This window comes from Megalobrama amblycephala, linkage group LG17 (genome assembly GCF_018812025.1).
Source record: "Megalobrama amblycephala isolate DHTTF-2021 linkage group LG17, ASM1881202v1, whole genome shotgun sequence".
NCBI classification, from domain to species: domain Eukaryota; kingdom Metazoa; phylum Chordata; class Actinopteri; order Cypriniformes; family Xenocyprididae; genus Megalobrama; species Megalobrama amblycephala.
The window spans coordinates 5,038,416-5,059,662 of NC_063060.1; the positions used below are offsets into that span (position 1 = coordinate 5,038,416).

A 21,247-nucleotide genomic window follows, 5' to 3' on the forward strand; every position below is an offset into this window, starting at 1 on the left:
TGAGCCTAACCCTCTTTGAACAACATTGTAAATGTTACTTGGAGCCTGCATGAAAGGGGCCTGAGTAACTTTCAATGTTGGCTGTAAAAGAAGTACGTACATGTGTTGTCTCAAACTAACTTCAATGTCAGATTTAACTTGCTGACAAATCAGTTGTTGAACATTAACTTTGAGCCTGCATAAATGGGGCAATATATATATGTATAGTACATACATATATAGTACATATAGTACGTTGTTGTTGTATGTTAATGTTATTGTATATTGTATATGTATAGTGTGTATACAGTGTGTATATATTTACACATGTACATATAATATAAATTGAATATTGATTGTATATAGTGTCTGTATGTGTACTGTATATATTTATACATCTACATATAATACGTATGTCAGTATACATGTGTATGTCTGTATTGTCTTGAGTGTCTGTATGTGTACTGTATATATTTATACATCTACATATAATACGTATGTCAGTATACATGTGTATGTCTGTATTGTCTTGAGTGTCTGTATGTGTACTGTATATATTTATACATCTACATATAACCCACGTACTATAGTAAGTGATTCTTTTATTGTAGTCTGTTCTTCTTTTAACATTCTTCCAAGCTGCTGTGCCTGTACTTGAATGTCATACATCTACAGGGGACTAATAAAGGAACATCTTATCTTATCACATACTGATGAAACACTTCTATACAGACAACCCTACCAATTCCAAGAATGATTTTCAGTTGGAGTCCGCATGAACGGGGCCCAACTCATATACATCTCATAGGATGCTACAATGCTACAGTAACATGCAAAAATGACAAAGTTGTAAGTTGTACATAGAGCCTTTACACTTGGTGCCTTCCTTGACCCACACAGATATCGCTGATTAAACTCATAGTTTGTATGGGCTTTCCCGTGTCATATTAAGCACTGTTCAATATCTCTTAGAGTCTGCATGAACGGGACCTAAGGTGATATTGATCTTTTTCCATCTATTATGTGAAATACATATGCAACCTCCCTGGTCAATGTTTATGTGGATAGTTTCTGGATCTTTTAGTTTCTTTAATCTATAGATTAAATTTTTCACATGTTAAGTTGCAACATGGTTAAACAGTTAACATCCATGGTTAGTTGGATTTTATATTATAGATATTGAGTTACTGAAATGTTACAGTAATACATTAATATAGTATTTTTAAGTTGTCATAAAAAGGGCTGGGTGAAATGTTTATATTTACAGTTGTTCCTATCACCCACCCTCAATGTTTTCACCATTGTATATTGTTTTATCAGTGTTGTATTGGTTGTATGTTCTCTATTTCTTTCATGTCTTGTCCCGTGGTTTTGTAGTGTCTTGTATGTTTGTAACGTGTTATATGTTCCCACTCCTGGCCTGCACCTTGTCGTGGTGAGTGGGCTTTTAACCAAGACAGGCCACACTGAATTCTGCCATTGTTTTTTTAACCTTGTCATCTTTCTCTCAAGTAGGGTGTGCTTGTGTGTGTGCTTTGTCAGTAACAATAACCAATTTGTCTGTTGATATAACAGAGGAGCTGATTGCAGTATCCAGCCACCAGATGTGGAGCGTTCTGATCCAAGCTTCCATCATAGCTCTTTATCTTCTGTCGTCACACTATTGTTTTGCTTAGTTTTTTTTTTGTACTCCACCTTATCCTATGATTTTTCTCCAAGTGGACTTTAATGGACACCAAACGGTGTCAAAATTACAGTTTCAGTGCAGCTTCAAAGAGCTTTAAATGATACCAGACGAGGAATAAGGGTCTTTACAAATCGAAACAATAGGTCATTTTCAAAAAAAAAAAAAAATGTAAATGTACATGCTTTATATAAACAAATGATCGCCTTTGTAAGTTCTTCCATTTTCTGTATTCTTCAAAAAGCTTATGCAGTATGTCCTACGCCTCCCCTATTCTACTTACGGAAAAAATGTAACTGGCACTGCGTTCGTTCCGTAGAATAGTAGAATAGGGAAGGCGTAGGACATACAGTGTAAACTTTTTGAAGAATACGGAAATGCGGTTTTGGCGGAAGCACTTACAAAGGTGATCATTCGTTTATATAAAGCATATACAGTTGTTGTTTTTTTTTATAAATGACTGATGGTTTCTCTAGATACGACCCTTAATCCTCATCTGGTATCATTTAAAGCTCTTTGTAACTAATTTTGACCTTCAACCGTTTGGAGTCCATTGAAGTCCACTATAAGGAGAATAATCCTGGAATGTTTTCATCAAAAACCTTAATTTCTTTTCAGCTGAAGAAAGAAAGACACGAACATCTTGGATGACATGGAGGTGAGTAAAATATCAGGAATTTTTTTTTTTTTTTTTTTTAAAGTGAACTAATCCTTTAAAGGGATAGTTCACCCAAAAATGAAAATTCTGTCATCATTTTCTCAACCACAAGTTGTTTCAAACCTGTAAGAATTTATTTGTGCATAGGAAAAAAATACTATGGTAGTCAGTGGCTGCTGAGATCTGCTTTGTTACAAACATTCATCCAAATATCTTCCTTTGTGTTCAGCAGAACAAAACACGTTCAAAGAGGTTTGGAACAACTTGAGGGTGAGTAAATGATGACATGATTCCCTTTAAGCGGGAAAAATCATTTATCACAATCTAAATTAACTTCATAAAGCAATAAAACAAAAAAATCAATGCATGCCATAAAAAGTGATCAAACTATTTATTTTAAGTTAAACTAAAGAAGACTGCCAGGGTTAATTCAGTCTTTGGGTTTTTGCTGCAGAGTCCATGGGAAGATAGGCGATGGTGGATGGTGGGAATGGGAATGGGAATAGGGTTGAGGAAGAGCAGAGCTGGTAAGTGTTATGGCTACAGGTGTTGCATTAAAAAAACTCAACATTAGCCTTGATGGTCAGGGCTATATTTGGGCTTAACAAAATGGGCCCTAAAGACCAAATTCAAAAGCAGTGACACTGCCCACTGTAAACAGTTCACTGCAATTGGATGTGGTCTTTAAGGCAGTCAGCTACTGTACTTAAAAACATATCATTTCCCCTTGGTGTGAAATGAACTCCATCTTTCAAAAATAGCCCAGGACTGTCATGTCTAATGTGAGGGTGCTCAATCATGGCACCATTTAAGCTACGAACAAATGTAGCCATAACACTGTTAACGAACTTCCTGGCTTTGTCTATTTTTACCGGATTCACACCAGCCTTCCACCGGCACCTCTGGGTCACAGCCGACATCATGATCTTCATGCCAGGGTGCCGGAGTTTAAGCTGGTGCAGGTCCTCCTTCATGGCGTTCACCAGCTGCACGCTGCTGACCTCCCCCAGGTCGTTTCCGCCACAGTGGATGAGGAAGACATCCGGTGCTGCTCTTCCTCGCAGGGAGTTGGAGAAGAAGGGGAGAAGTCCTCTCCAACGGAGTCCACCCCAGCCAAACCAGCAGACACGGGTGCCTGGCAGACTGAGGTCTCTTCCCATGGTCTCTGCAGCTCTCTGGGCACCACGCCTGACATAACTGTCACCTATGATCCACACTGTGTCTATGGAAGGAAAATAAATGAGTTTAGTAAATGCTTTAGGTAATGAAGAATTTAACTATGAAAGGTAGCTCAGTTTTTTTATGTTGACAATGCTGTCACATGTATGGGAGAACATACTGTAGATCAAGATAGCAAAACCTCAAAATATAGATGACAATTATATATATATATATTATATTATAGTATATATTATTATATAGTGTAATTTTGTGTTGTCCTTTTAAGACACTTTAATATTGCTGTCAAATGTAAAGCAGCCAATACTAGTACTTACAGTTTAAGCCGTGTGCTGACGGTGCAGGCGTGGTGGATGTAGATTTGGCCATAATGTTAAAGTTAGTGTCACTAAAAGAAAATAAACATCTTGTTAAAAAATATAAAGTGCATTTCCTTCTCAAAAGTCATATTCAAGACGATCTCACAAAGCACTGGATAGCAGTGAATCAATATAGTGTAGGGAATTACAGTATTTAACATAAGCCGTTAAAAAGCTGTGGTAAAGTGGTAATAACATTTGTACGAAAACTAACCCTAGCTTATTAACGTTATGACAAGGAACGTTAACGTTATAATCAGGTGACATCAAAATATACATAAATTCGGGTTAATTGATTTTAAGTGATTTGCTTAAAATTATTTGTTTGATATGCAAGTTATTAAGTAATGTTACGTTCATGTTGATAAATAAATAAATAGTTACTTCAATTTTTGTTGTGTACTAGGATCAGGTAAACTTACCTCAATAGTACGATGGTAAATTCAAATTAACCGCCAATATCAACTTCAATTCAGGTCAAGTTCGGTAGGCCTGGTTTCAGATTAATACCGCTCCACCCACGTCAACACGTCCCGCCTCTTTGCCCATTTTCAGTTATCCGGGAGTGACGCGCTGTGACGCACTACCAAGATGGCGGCGCCCCCATTTATGCATCAAAAACGCTCTTCAGAAACCTACGGGTAACGTCACGGACACTACGTCCATATTTTTTTACAGTCTATGGTGCCATTACTAAAAGATTTGCCATCCGGCGTCTTCTCGTCATCTCCTAGACCTGCTTCCCTTGCTGTTTTTACACGTAGAAAAGGCAAAAAACGTTGCTCATTGTCCAGTTCTCTCTCAGAACGATTATCAGAGTTACTATCACCATTATCGATGCAGCATTAATGACATACAATGGTGAAATTTTTCACAATCATGACAGAAAACAAATTACTGAACTAAAATCAATGACGGAAAGGCTGCGCGATCCTGTCAAGATGGCGTATCCACAAGTTTCCTACGCCCCATGAGGCCTTGCGTCAAACGTGGGAGCCGGTTCGAAGTAAACAAGCAGGGGTGAGTTTCCCGAAAGCATCGTTGGTGAACCATGGTCGTAAGTCCCATTGAACTCTATTGATAACGACGGAACTTGCGACCATAGTTCGCTTTGGGAAACGCACCCCTGGACGTGACACTCATTCATTCAACAGTTGACAGTCATTCAAGATTTAACGATCCAAACTTGCGAACGTTTGTTTTTTACTTAAAGATTTAAGATTCCAGCATCAATATTTGAACAATGTTTTACAATAAAAAATGTTACAGTAATAGTAATGTATTAATTTATGTCAGGAGTGCACATCAATCATGCTAAATCTAACTGATATTTATATTGACATAAAAAGAAAACACAGACCTATTCAGTTGCGCCTGCTTCCATTTATTTGCGATCACAAGAACGCAAAAAACAACTCCACTAAGGCTTTTAAATCCAAAGGCTTACACATTTAGAAATATATTGATAACATACCCTATGTTTACGTCACTTTTCTGAGCCTTTCTATTTATTTTCCTCTAAATTATGCGATGATTGCTATCCGAGGATGTTTGCGCGATCTCTCCGTCTATCATGATCCTTTCAGCCAGAGCAACAGAGGGAGCTCATGAGAAGACAACAGGAGTTGAGTTAGTTAACCGGAGTGTGTGAATCTGTGAAAGATATGCATTTGTCAGGAATCAACAGGCACAGGGAAGAGAGATAAAACATTAAACCAAATAAATACACGATTATAATCATATAAGAATTGTCTTCGTTCCTCAAGCAGTCTCTGATATTTTCTATAAACGTGTGTATTTGTTATCCCAATGGTTAACATAAGTAGCCTTTAGCATCGCATACAGTGGAAACGCGACTGGCTCTGGCACGCACGACACGTTAGGAGTCAATAATATAACATCATAAGGCTTTGGTGCTTGCATCAGTGACAGGTGAAGTACAGACAGCGGGTTGTTCATGTATTGCAGGGTCAGGATGCTCTAGTCATGCAGCAGCACTTTTGTGGAAGGTCAGTAAAGTAAAGAGCAATTAAGGGCACTAAAACTGTTTATTGTATTGTGATATTATTAACTAATAAATGTACTAAACTGAGATGTTGTCCCTGAGCACCGTAACGACATCTCTCATAAAGATTTGCAACTTTACAAAGTAACAATGATCCAAAAAACACTTAGCCTCTTCGCTAATTAGCACACAAAATACCATTGGTATGCTGCTTCCGCCGCCTCACCGGAAGTTGTACCCACGTTCTCTTTTACAGTAGCGCCCAGCGGAAACAGGTGGATAAACAAAGAAGTTACCCAGAACTCAAGGCGGCGTGACGTCAGAATCGTATTCTCTCTCTCTCTCTCTCTCTCTCTCTCTATATATATATATATATATATATTGTTAAAAAGGCCATTATATTCATAAGAATAATATGCCTTGTGATATAAATCTCTCTCTCTCTGTTTGCCGAGATTGAATGATTGACACACAGCATCCAGCACAGCAGCCAATCAGCGCTCACGGATTGACGTGCAGGCGATCATCCCGCCCATAGCGCTTAGTGCAAAGTTGAAAGCGAGTCCGGCGGAGCGCTGACGCAGATGCTGAACTTTTCTGTTTTATATATTATATAGTTTTATTCATTGTTCGGGTGTTGTGCGTCTATTGAAAGTAAGTGTATTATATGTGATCTTTGTAGGATCGCTTGTGTGTTATGTTATGCTGTTCTATTTGCTTTTATAAAGTGCGTCACTATGGCTAATGATAAGAGATTATTGTATTTAGCACGATGTTACGCTGTATATAAGTTACCTTTAATCATACTTGCTTACACTGATGTTGTGTTTGTATATTTCATTTGTATTTCGGTGCAGTTTACTCGTCTAAGTGCCCGTTTTCGAGAGATTCTAAGTCATAAACAACTTAATGCGCATGTGCGCAGAACATGTCCAGACCAAGCACCGCTATAGAACAGATTAAGCTGTTTTATTGTTTAACTTAACGTGCATGACATACCTAATTTGTTTTCTTGCAACTATTAATCCTTTTAATTCTGTATTTTGCTAAATATACATTGTTTATTTGTTTAGAACAGTCAATGTTAATATTATGTATATTTATTTTACTCTGTATTTTCTGTTTTATAGAAAAAACACACACACAAATACTGAAAACACCCAACTAAGACAACTCTTCAACTTTCTACTAATAACTGAGTTGTTGTGGTGACAAATAAACGGGTTACTCCCATATTTCAACCATTTTGCCTACGTCTCTTACCGGACACCCTGTGGCGGGTTTCAAACCTAACCAGCAATATACTCCAATGAGAATGTGCTACCAACAGCTAACTCATTTTTTCATGGTCCTTCGAGCCGGAGTGAGACTTGCTGCAGGCTTTTAAGATGTCAACATATGCAGAAGATGAGCCAACTGGGCGCGTCAGAAGGAAGACTGCCCTTCCCGCCCGATATGAGGATTATGATCTCACTGGCTTTGCCCTGCCTACGTCGTATCCAGAACCCGTGTCACCACACACTCAGATACCCTCCAACCTGTCAGAAGGTGAAGACCAAAAGGAGGGTGCAACAGCATTCAGTCTTCCGGCGGTTCCAGGTGATGACCCTCACAGTTCAGAAGAGTGGTCCGACACAGACCCAGGCAGGTCTGAGAATGCTATACTTAAGCAACGAAAAAGAAATCTCCGCCATGCAAATGAGAACATGCGTCACACTGTACAGATGATGCAACAGGAAAAGGATGCATTGCAGCAGACAAATCAGCAGTTTGCTCAAGAGCTCTCACAGCTTAAGCGGCAGATGCAGCAGCTACAAATTCAGGTTGATCAACAACCTCAGCCCCATTCATCTGCCATTCCTGCCCAACAACCTCATCCTAGCAAACCTATTCCTGCACCACGCCATGTTAAGCACGTGCAGCCTGCGGCCAGAAGCTTCGGGCCAGTACCAGCACCACGCTTCCGGCGAGACAGTTATTCAAGTCAAGAACAATCTCCAGCTTTGGTGGCTGCTCCCAGAGACAAAATGTACTCTCCCTATGACATTCCAAGTGCCCAGCCAACCATTTGGGGGGCACCAAAGGAAGAGGAACGCTACCACCATGACCGTGATTATTATCCCTCATACCAGCGGGAGTATGAAACCTCCTCACCTTATGATTCTGCCTGGCGCCACAAAACGCCCCATAGTTCTCCAAGTCAAGTGCCTCAGTTTGAGCCAGAGTCAATGTACAGAGGCCCTACTTTATACCAGACTTTGTACATCCAAACCCGAGAGAGTTTTCACGGTTGAAGATCGCCTTAGAGAACACACTTCCTGCTAGTGCCACGGAGAGGTATAAATTTCAGATTCTTACAGACCATCTCAAGCTAGAAGAAGCGTTACTCATCGCTGATTCGTACAGCCATTCTCAATACCCCTTTACAAGAACGATGGCCGCGCTTGACCAGCAGTATGGTCAGCCACACCAGCTTGCATTACAGCGAATAGCAGAACTTATGGATGGCCCAAATATCAGCAGTGGGGACATAAAAGCATTCAGACTGTTTGCACTTAAAGTTCGGTCGCTCGTTGGTATGCTGGGGCAACTTGGAAAGAAGGGCACCTTTGAATTGCAGTGTGGCTCCCATGTCTCCAGATTATTGGGGAAATTACCACATGATCTCAGGTCAAGTTTTTCGCCGATTTGCACATCCACACCGTGTTCCAATTCCAACACTTCTGGATCTTTCTGAATGGTTGGAGTACAAAATCCAAGTACAGGAGGACACGTCAAGATTTGTAACTAGCCAACGTAGAGGGCTCACTGCACGGACCAGAGAGGTAATCAAAGAACACAAGGCCTTTAACAAGAATGCAAACATTTTGCTGAACACCGAGAAAGCCCTGCTTGACACAAATACCTCAGCTCCTACTGTGAAAACTGTTCCAAAACCCTACTGCCCCTACTGCGATCAAACTAAGCACTCCTTGAATAACTGCTCAAATTTCAAGCAACTCACTACAGATCAGAAGCGTAACTGGGTCAAGGAGAACAATCGGTGTTGGCGTTGTGGCAGGAGCCATCAAGCAACTGAGTGCAGTCTGAAAATGCGCTGTAAGCAGTGTAACGGTCGACATCTGCTTGTTCTTCACGACATTACAGTGAAAAGTGCTAAGAGCTCACAGACTGTGCTAACTGAAGCTGCTTCCACTCCTGCAACCAACTCCTGTCTTCTTAATACCATGAATGAGATTCTTCTCATTCGAAAGCCTCCTGCCAGCCGAAAAGTCCTGCTGAAGATAAGTAAAGTAATACTCAGGAATGGAAAACACCACATGACTGCCTATGCCATCCAGGATGACGGGTCAGAAAGAACCATCCTTCTTCACAGTGCTGCTCAACAGCTTGGCCTCAAAGGTAAACCAGAAGACCTACCGCTCCGCACAGTCAGGCAAGAACTCCAAGTCCTCAGTGGTGCAATGGTGTCATTCTCTATCTCTCCCCTCTCACAGCCCAAGAAGGTGTTCCACATTAAAGGTGCATTTACAGCCCAGCAGCTTAGCCTGGCTGAACATACACATCCAGTCAAAGCTTTAAGGGAGAAATATCACCACCTGAGGGGTCTTCCACTAAGACATCTAGAGACTGTGCGTCCTGTGCTGCTCATCGGGTCTGACTACCCCCATCTGATTACTCCAGTCGAGCCGGTCCGCCTTGGACCACCAGGGGGGCCTGCTGTTAAGACGCGGCTTGGATGGACATTGCAGGGGCCCGTGCAGCATCTCCAGTGGGAAACTAATGAACAACACTGTTTCTTTACCTCAACTTCATCTCCTGAGAAAGATCTCTTTAAGCATGTTGAAAGACTGTGGCAGATGGATGCGCTACCCTGGCGCAATGAGAAGACCAGCACCAGATCCAAACAAGACCATGAGGCAATCGAGCTCCTTAATGCTAAGACGGTCAGGGTTGAAGTAGATGGAGTAAAGAGATATGGCACTCCTCTATTACGGGTCAAAAACATGCCACAGCTGAAAGCTCCCAAAGAGGCAGTGATCTCACAGCTGAGAGCTACAGAGAAGCGACTGGTTAAAAATCCAGAACAAGCAGCTGCTTACTCAGCAGAAATCCACAAACTGGAACAAGCAGGCTATGCTGTTAAGCTGGATCAGCATGCTGAACAGGACTCTGCCTACTCATGGTATATCCCACACCATATTGTCCACCACAGTGGGAAAAACCGGGTAGTTTTTAATTGCTCCTTCAGTTATCAGGGCCAAAACCTCAATGAGCTGTTGCTCCCAGGGCCAGTACTGGGACCGTCTCTACTCGCTGTTGTGCTCCGATTCCGGGAACACTCCATTGCAGTCAGCAGTGACATACGTGGGATGTTCCACCAGGTCAGGTTGCTCCCAGAAGACAGACCACTGGTGCGTTTTCTCTGGCGAGATCTCAAGGTACAGGAACAACCTAATGTTTTTGAGTGGCAGGTCCTTCCCTTTGGGACCACCTGCAGTCCCTGTTGTGCAGTGTACGCCCTTCAAAAGCATGTCCTTGATCACAGCAGACCTGAAGAAGACGTCAGACATTCAGTCTTGAAGTCCTTTTACGTCGACAGTTGCCTGCAAAGCTTCACTACGACAGAAGAAGCTAAAAGCTTCGTCGACAAACTCAGGACCTTACTGGCAGATGGTGGTTTTGAATTGAGACAGTGGTCTAGTAATCAGCCATCAACCATAAAACACCTGCCCTCAGAGTTGAAATCGGCCAGTGCTGAGCTCTGGATTTCTCATGGCAAGACAGATACGCAAGAATCTGCTCTGGGACTGCTTTGGAACCATCAAACAGACAACATTTCCTATAGGTTTCGTCCCCCTCTGAATGGGCATATGGTTCAGTTGCTTATTTAAGGACAGAAGACCAGCAGGGGGATGTGGAGGTCTCTTTCCTTACAGCCAGATCAAAAGTAGCGCCCAAAAAACAGCAGTCCATACCCCGCCTAGAACTATGCGCTGCGCTAACTGGTGCTCAACTGGCCAAAGTTGTAAGTTCTGAGTTAACCTTGCCCATTCATCACATCACTTTATGGACTGACTCAACCACCGTCCTTATCTGGCGCAAGTCTGAGTCTTGTAGATTTAAGGTCTTTGTCGGCACCCGAGTGGGAGAGATCCAAGATCTCACGGATCAGCACACATGGAGATTTGTGCCATCATCCAGTAACCCAGCTGATGACATCACGTGGGGACGAACATTGAATGAGCTTGGTCCAGACAGCCACTGGTATCAGGGACCATCATTCTTAAAAGGCTCTCCAAGTTTGTGGCCTGAAACGCCACCTCCTGTGGAGGTAAATGGAGATGAGCTGCGCAAGACTGGTTTGTGCACACTTGCATGCTTCACGACCAGCACATCAGTCCCTAACCCTGATCATCAAAAGACTTTCCAAGAGTTGATAGAGTCCACGGCTTCTCACGGGGCGGCCACCAGCAGCCTGACAGCCAGTGCCTACAGAGATGCTGAAGTCACTCTTCTACAACAATCCCAACAAGAGTCTTTCCCCTTAGACCTTGAACAGTTAAGGGCTGGTAAACCTCTCTCTCATAACAGTCGCTTAAAAGCGTTGGCACCTGAACTTGACAGTGAGACCCAGCTAATTCGAGTTGGAGGTCGCTTACGTCACAGTCCCTACCTTGAGCGAGACACTGTACACCCCATTGTTCTTGATCCAAAGCACCCAATCACACAGCTCATCATACAAAGTTATGATGCCAAACTCCACCACCCAGGATATGAGAGAGTATTTGCTGAACTTCGACGCAAGTACTGGATTCTCCGTGGTAGGGAAGCTGTTAAGCGGTTTCAACGGAGCTGTGTAGAGTGCCAGAAATGGAGGAAGAATCCAGAGATCCCCAAAATGGCAGACCTGCCTCCAGCCAGACTACGCTTATTCCGGCCTGCATTCTATTCTACAGGTATGGACTGTTTCGGCCCTTATGCTGTCAAGGTTGGTAGGAGGACTGAAAAGAAATGGGGTATAATTTTTAAGTGCTTAACCACTCGAGCAGTGTACATTGATGTCCTACATAACCTTGATACTGACTCTTTCCTCATGGCCCTCCGACGCTTCACTGCCAGGCGCGGAACCCCTTTGAACTCATATCAGATCAGGGTACCAATTTTAAGGGAGGAGAAAGGGAACTCAGAGAAGCCTTTGCAGCTCTTGCCCCTGAATTTCAAGTACAGCTAGCCAGACAACAGATCGAATTCCGTTTCAACCCCCCAAATGCTCCTCACTTCGGAGGTTGCTGGGAGCGAGAAATACGTTCTCTCAAGCAAGCACTAACAGCCACCATCGGAGCTCAGTCAGTAACCTTTGAAGTGCTGCAAACGGCGTTAGTGGAGATCGAGGGAATTCTAAACTCAAAACCCTTGGGTTATACTTCCTCTGACATTGCGGACCCAGACCCATTACTCCAAACTCTCTCTTGATGGGGCGGCCGGATTCCACTCTACCTCCAGTGGTATACCCAGAGTCTGAGCTTATAAGCAGGCGGCGATGGCGCCACAGCCAAGTTCTTGCAGATCACTTCTGGAGACACTTCCTGAGGTTTTACCTTCCTGGTCTGCAAACCCGTCAGAAGTGGCAAGGGGACATAGCTGACATTCAAGTTGGCACCACAGTGATGATCGTTGACCCACAGTTGCCTCGAGCACTTTGGCCAGTGGGACGAGTGTCAGAAGTCTTCCCTGGGGCTGATGGCAGAGTGAGGACAGTTAATGTTAAGGTGGGCGAAAAGACATACACACGCCCAATAGCACGTATTATACAGTTACCTAGCATTTCTGAGTAATGTAAGATTGTACACCAATATGTTACTTAGAGGCCTTTTTTGTAATTGTACAGATTCTGTCTCCAGAATCTGGGGGCGGCTGTTAAAAAGGCCATTATATTCATAAGAATATTATGCCTTGTGATATAAATCTCTCTCTCTCTGTTTGCCGAGATTGAATGATTGACACACAGCATCCAGCACAGCAGCCAATCAGCGCTCACGGATTGACGTGGATTTCGAGAGATTCTAAGACAACTTAATGCGCATGTGCGCAGAACATGTCCAGACCAAGCACCGCTATAGAACAGATTAAGCTGTTTTATTGTTTAACTTAACGTGCATGACATACCTAATTTGTTTTCTTTCAACTATTAATCCTTTTAATTCTGTATTTTGCTAAATATACATTGTTTATTTGTTTAGAACAGTCAATGTTAATATTATGTATATTTATTTTACTCTGTATTTTCTGTTTTATAGAAAAACCACACACACACAAATACTGAAACCACCCAACTAAGACAACTCTTCAACTTTCTACTAATAACTGAGTTGTTGTGGTGACAAATAAACGGGTTACTCCCATATTTCAACCATTTTGCCTACGTCTCTTACCGGACACCCTGTGGCGGGTTTCAAACCTAACCAGCAATATACTCCAATGAGAATGTGCTACCAACAGCTAACTCATTTTTTCATATATATATATATATATATATATATATACACTGCGTTCCAAATTATTATGCAAGAGACAAATCAGTAAGATTTCTGTACAATAAACATTCAGATTTTAGTTTTTCTAAGAAAATGTTTGTTTGTTTGTTTGTTTATCCATGTCTTTTTAGATAACTGGTATCAATCTCAGACAAAATAATTTGCCAGGTCTATGGAAACCCTACTTAGAGGTTGTTCCACATTATTAAGCAAGTCACAGTTCTCATGCAATATGGGGAGGAAGAAAGATCTTTCTGAAGATGAAAAGCATGAAATGGTGCAATGTTGTGCAAAAGGCATGAAACAACTAATACTGTGTGAAACTGAATGGAGATTATCGAATTATCATAAGATTTGTGAGTGATTTAGAGCACAGCAGAACTCAGTCAGATAAAGGCTTATTAATGAAAGTTCCTGTCAAAAACATTAATTGCATTAAAAGGGCAGCTATAAAAAAGCCAATGTTGAGCAGTAAACAGGTATTTGAAGCTGCTGGTGTCTCTGGAGTCTCAAGAAGCTCTCCATGCAGGCTGGCAGTTGTGCGTAAAGATGCATTTCAGCCACTCCAAACTAAACCTCACAAAGAGAAACATTTACAGTGGGTTTAGAATACATGAAGACTCATTTTTAAATAGTTTTATTCACTGACTAATGCCGTACTACAATGGATGGTCTAAATGGATGGATTTCTGGATGGTTGGTGAATGGCCACAACGTTCCAACAAGACTGCGACATCAGCAAGGAGCTGGCGGGTGATGATTTGAGCTGGAATACTGGGAAGTGAGGTGGAGGGTATTTAAATGACTTTTGCAAGATATGTGGAGTTCATAACTGGCCATTTTCAGCTATGGTATAAAAACGAGGATAGTGCATAGTACAGTGCATTATTGTACAATGCACTATGCACTATCCCATGCTGCAAAAAAAACACCACAGCAATAAAACTGTTTGAAAATGTATTTCTAAACCACTGTAAATGTTTCTCTTTGTTAGGTTTGGTTAGTGGTGTCTAAAATGCATATTTACGCACAATGGCCAGCCTGCATAGTGAGGTTCTCAAGACTCCAGAGACACCAGCAGCTTCAAATACCCGTTTACTGCTCAACATTGGCTTTTTTTATAGCTGCCTTTTTAATACAATACATTTTTTTGATAGGAACTTTCCTCAATAAGCCTTTATCTGACCGAGTTCTGCTGTGCTCTAAATCACTCACAAATCTTATGATAATTTGATAATCTCCATTCAGTTTCACACAATATTAGTTGTTTTCATGCCTTTTGCACAACATTGCACCATTTCATGCTTTTCATCTTCAGAAAGATCTTTCTTCCTCCCCATATTGCATGAGAACTGTGACTTGCTTAATAATGTGGAACAACCTCTAAGTAGGGTTTCCATAGATCTGGCGAATTATTTTGTCTGAGATTGATACCAGTTATCTAAAAAGACATGGATAAACAAACAAACAAACATTTTCTTAGAAAAACTAAAATCTGAATGTTTATTGTACTGAAATCTTACTGATATGTCAATTGCATAATAATTTGGAACGCAGTGTATATATATATATATATATATATATATAATATATATATATATATAATGTATCATAGAAAGTGCACAAAGAGCTCCCTTTATAATCATTAAATAGCTCTCAGTCATCTCATTTCATTGTGATCTCACAAAGTTCAGCAATAATATAAAGTTTTGCACAATTGTTATAAATTAACTTATAATGAGATGATTTGAAAGAATGCAGAACTCAGCGCTGGACAAAAACTTAAAACTTGCATTTTGAAACCCGATTTCAAAAGTTTGCATTTTCAGGCCATTGTCATGGCATGAAAAGTGCAAAATGCATGAAAAGGTTTCCGCTTTTAGTTGAAAATGGTGTCGTGTAAACGGCCCCTTAAACACATCTAATTGGCCATTGCATTCAAGAAATGAACAGATATGTTTGACTTGGCTACATTGCTCAATGCTTAAAAACACATTTTAAATAGAAGCCTTTGACACTCTAAAGTGCACAAACACCAAATCTCTTTCGCCAATATGCTATAGTATGGAGAAACCTGATCCTAGACCAGCAGTTATGGTCACCTTTTTCCTCTAAAAGCAACCAGAAGCAGCTGCAGTCAGTAGTTTGGGCCTGGTCCCGGACCCCTTCACGGGCCTGGTCCTCCATCCCTCCCCCCAAGATTGCCTCCACTCCACCCCCATCCTGATATTTATGGGTTTTGGGTTTTGTTTGGGTGTCTGGAGCCCTCCAATAGAGGAGGAATATGTCACAGATGGGTTTTGTTTCATGTTTCATGTCTTATTTTGAAGTGTAGTCATGATTCATGTACCTGTTTGCGATGTACTTCCCTTGTTTGCGTCACGTTCCCTTCTCTCTCTCTCTCTCTCTCTCTCTCTCTCTCTCTCTCTGATTTTATTGGCGGGTCGCAACCAACTTGTTCAGGTGCATGTGCTCCATGGGTGAGATCTAAATTAAGTGCATTTTACTTAAGTAAAATTATCAATATCTGCCAGTAAAAATAATCAGTAAAAATGCAAATTAAAAAATAATCTTAATGCAAATGGTGTGTATGTATGCAAATTATTTTATATCTCAAAATCAGTTACTAATTGTTTCAGAATGTTTAGAGAACATTCAAAAGTTACGTTCCCATCATTTTTGCAAAACTATTAAATGGAATGTTCATTACTTTAAATTTAGACTATCTTAACTGCATTTAGTCAGATGTTGCAGTGTTATGAGGGGAAAAGGAAGTGCAGCAGTTACTACAAACACATAAACAGCTCAAGATACAGGAAGAGAAACTTACACAATGGCCGCATACGCTAAAGTATTCTACATTTCAATCAGGTTTTGGCTCATTTTAGGTGAGTATTAAATGTTGTTCTGTGTTTGTCTCTAATGGATCTTGTTTATCATTTTGACAGATTTTATGCTCAGCTGTTACTGTTGTGTTTAATGTGGTTTATGTGATGATATATGATTCAGTGATTATTGATAATCCTGGACGTAATAATAGCTTGTGTTGTGTTTAGGTGTTGAATGCTTCATTGGTGGATTTCATCATTTTTTAACTATCAAGTCTGGAGGATCTGTCACCATCCCATGTCATTATGATAAGAAAAACCCTCCGCAGAAGAAATACTGGTACTCAAAAAATGATCAATCTAAAATATACACAAACACATCAGAGGAGAATCTGTCAGTAATTGATCATCCTGATCAGAGTCTCTTTACTGTAACTATGAGAAACCTGCACTATAAAGACACTGGAGATTATTCTTGTGTTGTGGAGACTGAAGGACTGTCGACTATTGCATACGATCTTCATCTTATGGTTCAGTCTGGTATGAGATTTTGTAATTGTTTTAATCACATTCTAATGTCTAATTCTCTGACTTCACACACATGTATTTAATAATCTCAAATGACTCTGTGTTCAGCTCCTGATGTGTCTGTGGTGAGCAGCAGTGTATCTGGACATGAAGGTGGTAATGTCAGTGTCCAGTGTTTCTACATTTCTGGATATCAGAATGAGCCCAAACAGTGGTGCAGATATAAAGATGAGAGATGTTACACAGTGGGGAGGACTGACACATCCCAGAATTCATCAGTCCAGATCAGTGATGATGTTGGGAGAAGATCCTTCACTGTGCTGATGACTGGACTGAGACTCAGTGATTCTGGATGGTTCTTCTGCTCTGCTGGAGAGGTGATGAACCCTGTTCAACTCACTGTAATTAAAGACAAAAGAAGGTACTTTTTGTTTTTAAATAATTAAATATTTTGCTACTACATATGAAATATAACACAACTAAAATTGCTTTACTTACTTCTGACAGTAAACGAGGCCACAGATAATCAGACAGACTTGTTAGTATTCAAACATTTCTCATTAAAATGAGTTTCCTCTCAGAATAATCTTCCTGGAATTCTTCTATTTGTCTATTTTGTCATCAGTGCTCTATTGCCTCGATTTCTTTGTCTTTAATGCTTACACCCTTTCCTCATTGCCATGTTGAATTTTCTTTCTTTGTTCTGTTTTTGCAGATGTGAGACAGGAATTTCCACGAATAACAATAAAACTGAAGTCACTTAAGAAACACAAATGTACTACATCTTTACTGTTTAAAGTAAAATAAAGCTTAAACTAATTATAAATACTTTTAGGCTGAAATAAATTAACAAAGTTTAAAAAAGGTCTGATCAAAGTTTAGTTCAGATTCCTTTTATTCAGCTGAATTAGTTCCAGAACTCTTTCTGAGTTTTTTGAATGAACAGATTTTAAAATGTTTTCTTATTTCCCACAGAAATAAAGAGCTTCTGACTGTGTGGCTTCCAGTTTCAGCTGCACTTCTGCTGCTGTTGATTCTGGTCGGTGTTTTTTTCACCTGGAGATGGAAACAGAGATCCAGTCAGTTTGACCTTCAATCCATTCTTAATTTTTTTAAAGTTCATTTAATTCCCTTCCATTTTATCATTTCAACAGCACAGATTCAATAGTCTAAACTCTGTTAATGTCAAATGTTATTGTTTCCCATTTTAAAATAAAGAGCAAGATAAACACCAAATCATAGAGAAAAATGACAGCAGGACCATTGACCCAGTAAGTCTTTTAATTTATGAGCATCTAGTTATGAAAATGTTAATATTACAAGATCTGTGTATTCGTAATGTAATCGCTTCATTGTGTTTAAAACTGAGCTTTTTAGATAAAGATTTCAAAAGCAGTTAAACGTTCCCTTTCAGAACATTCAGAAAATATTCAGAAATATATATATTTTTTTAATAGGCAAAGTTAAATTAGAATAGAATAGAATTGATTCAAAGTGATCTCTCTTTGCCTCCCTCTTCTGGTTTACATGTTAACAAATGCCAGGATCCATCTAGTAGACGACATCAACCTCCAGGCCAATCAAAACTTTTTAAAGCACTTTAGAGATCTTTTCCCCTTATTTCTCATATCATTACATTGGTTTGTTCATGGAACTTGTTGTCCATTTAGTGAATCATATGTTGATTTCTTGAAATCTTTTTTCTTATTGTTTTGTGTGTTTGTGTGAAATGCAGATCTACTGTGAACCTGAAGATCCTGTGATGTCCAACACTATAAATGATGAACGCTCAAATGTAAGTACACCAGACACACTACTAACATGAAAGTTCAGAGTATGACATATTAAGAGTAAGATTTGATGAATATATTCTGTTTAATTAGGATCCCATTAAAGACAAAACCTACAGTACTATCAATGATGCTCCTGTGAATGCAGCTGTAAATTTTACAGAAATATATTAATTCATGAATTTATTGTGATGCTGGCAGTATGTTAAAAATGATCTTGCACTTCCAGAAGCCTCCAGCAGGGGCACTAATGTACAGCTTGGTGGGTCCACACTAACAGCAGTGAGAAGAACACAGGAACAGACACTTCTGACTGGACTGAGTGATTCTGGACGGTTCTGCTGGAGAGACTCTGAACCCTGTTCAACTCACGGTCACATTAGTATTACAGTTTTTCAAATTGTACAATAACTAAAGGCACATGGGTTGTTGATCAAAACAGATGAGTTGATTCTCAGTGAAATTGTCAAACTCTTCAAAACTTCTAAGCATTCTTTCATCTTGTAAGCAATCACGCGCAAAATGGACTATTCAGTTATCAAATACTGTTAGACATTCATTTATATTTCATATCACTACATTTATTTTGGCAGAAGTGTGTTCAAATTCACACTTGAATGCCATGCAAGAGCAATAGGTAGAATGTGTTAGAGGAAGACATAGAGATGAACAAGTAAAAATGAACAAGACACTGTGAATTTTCAGTCTACATATAACAAATGTTAATTTTCTTTTTGTTTCACAGTATTGATGTCTGAAGCTGTTTTTAAGCCTTTTTTTTTTTCATTTCTTTTCTTTTGCATGTAGAGGTCATTTAGGTAATTTTGTCTGTTGTTTTGGCCAGACCCTCTCCTGCGGTCTGTCCTCGCTTAATACATCTGAGATGATTTGACAGATGACAGATCTTCTAATCGCAACTGATCTCATTGATCTAATTTGGTTCTTCAAATGAATTTGTGGGTTTGATTAAAATACCTGGATTAAGTTGTCTGAGATTACTGCACGTTCTTGTGTTCTTTGGAAAGGGCAGATATATTGATACTCAAAACCATGATCAGCAATGCAGAAATTGGCTGGCGGCAAGACAGCGACGTCATGACATCATATTAAAAAAGAAACAAATTTCTGGGCAGTTATAGAAACAGCCAAGTGACCAAAATTAAATAAAAGTTGACGTCAGATTATAGTACAGAAGAAACACAATCATGAGACTTTCACAACCAACAGACCAACAACCACCATTTTTTCTTTCTTTGACTCATAACAAGCAACCATACGGTTTTGGGGGGTGGGGTGGGGTAGGATGTGAATCAATGGCTGAGGAGACGCACTTCCTCTTTAAATATAGAATGTCATGAAACAGTTTCAAGTTACGTGTCGCCTAGCAACAACCTACACATCCGAGCATAAACACTCCAGATATATTATTTGTTAGTAAAGGAGCTACGTTCACAAACCACTGTGAACAGAATAATATGAACAGAAAAGGAAGCATACTGTAATAGATATATATCACATAGACAATGTGCAAGAGCTCCCTTTATATTTATTAAAAAAGCTGTCAGTCATCGCAATTCATTGTGATCTCACAAAGTTCTGCTATAATCAATGAAGCGGACTGCACAATTGTTATAAAAATCAATCCTGTATTTGATACATTGTAATTTCCTTTATGGTACTGTTTTCATTTAAATGCAAAATTCTTCTTATAAATTCTGATCTCAATTACACCTGTATCCATGTTTAAGGATTAGCAGTAATACAACTGGATGAAAGGTCAATGTTTAAAGGGTTTTCTTATTTTTATCATTAGTTTCTGTTCTAGATTCCCACATCTTTAATCTGCAAGCTATATTGGGTTGTGTAGTGTCATGTAGTTAAGTAGAGACTTACTAAAAACTGTACACATGTGTGTTTTTTTAGTAACACTTTACAGTAAAGGTCAACCATTAGCTGCATTAAGTATGATAAACTTAAAAGGTTCATTTTAATGTTAATTTGTAAATACTATTAGGCTCATGGTCATCTCAAGACCCTACAGAGGATAAGCAGTAAAGAGAATGTTGCTAATTCATGGTCAATCATTATATATTAAAGGCACATTATGTCATTTTTTGCCACTAGAGGTCGCTTATTCAAAACAAAGGCATTGCTTGACTCCTTGATTTCGTAGAATCATGGGACGTGTTGTCTTCACGTCTACAGCCAGTGGAAAAGAATCCGATGGGACTCGGGCAGAAATCATATTCATGGTGGGGGGTGCTATAGTGTAACGAAGGCGGGACTCAGAGTAAGATCCACATGCAAAGCTTTAATAAATGTTGAGCGTGGTCGTACAGGCATGGTCAAACGGGGCGAACAGGAACATCAGAGACAGGCAGAATCGTAGTCAGAGAACAGGCAGTGGTCAAAAGGCAGGCAGCTAGCAATCACAGAACTGTAGAACCAGACAGGGATCAGCAACAGGAACCGGAACAGACAGGGAAACAGAATAATAACGCTTGGAAATGTCACACAGGGAAAACAAGACCTAGCAGTGAGGTGATGTGTGTAAGAGTCTTTTATAGTCCTGGTAATGAGCTGCAGCTGGGTGTGGTGATTAGTGATTAGTGTGAAGTGTGTGCAGGTGAGTGGCAGAGAGGATGATGGGAGATGTAGTCCGGGAACTGACAGGAACAGACGGTGATCATGACATAACG

The 21,247-nt window shown here is 40.0% G+C and overlaps 1 protein-coding gene across 4 annotated transcripts; it reads left to right on the forward strand.

Moving 5' to 3' along the window:
- Positions 1–15,032: 15,032 nt before the first annotated feature.
- LOC125250130 (polymeric immunoglobulin receptor-like) lies at positions 15,033–19,543 on the forward strand. Of its 4 annotated transcripts, none has more exons than XM_048162521.1 (7): positions 15,033–16,290; positions 16,459–16,770; positions 16,867–17,179; positions 17,734–17,837; positions 17,977–18,029; positions 18,494–18,553; positions 18,781–19,543. In XM_048162521.1, the coding sequence occupies exons 1-7, from the start codon at positions 16,236–16,238 to the stop codon at positions 18,823–18,825; spliced, it is 942 nt and encodes a 313-aa protein (XP_048018478.1). In that variant the 5' UTR covers positions 15,033–16,235; the 3' UTR covers positions 18,826–19,543. The 4 variants fall into 4 exon arrangements, with proteins under 4 accessions (XP_048018478.1, XP_048018477.1, XP_048018480.1 ...); XM_048162520.1 differs by having other exon boundaries at positions 15,034–16,290; positions 18,778–19,543; XM_048162523.1 differs by lacking the exon at positions 17,977–18,029 and having other exon boundaries at positions 15,039–16,290; positions 18,778–19,543.
- Positions 19,544–21,247: the final 1,704 nt, after the last annotated feature.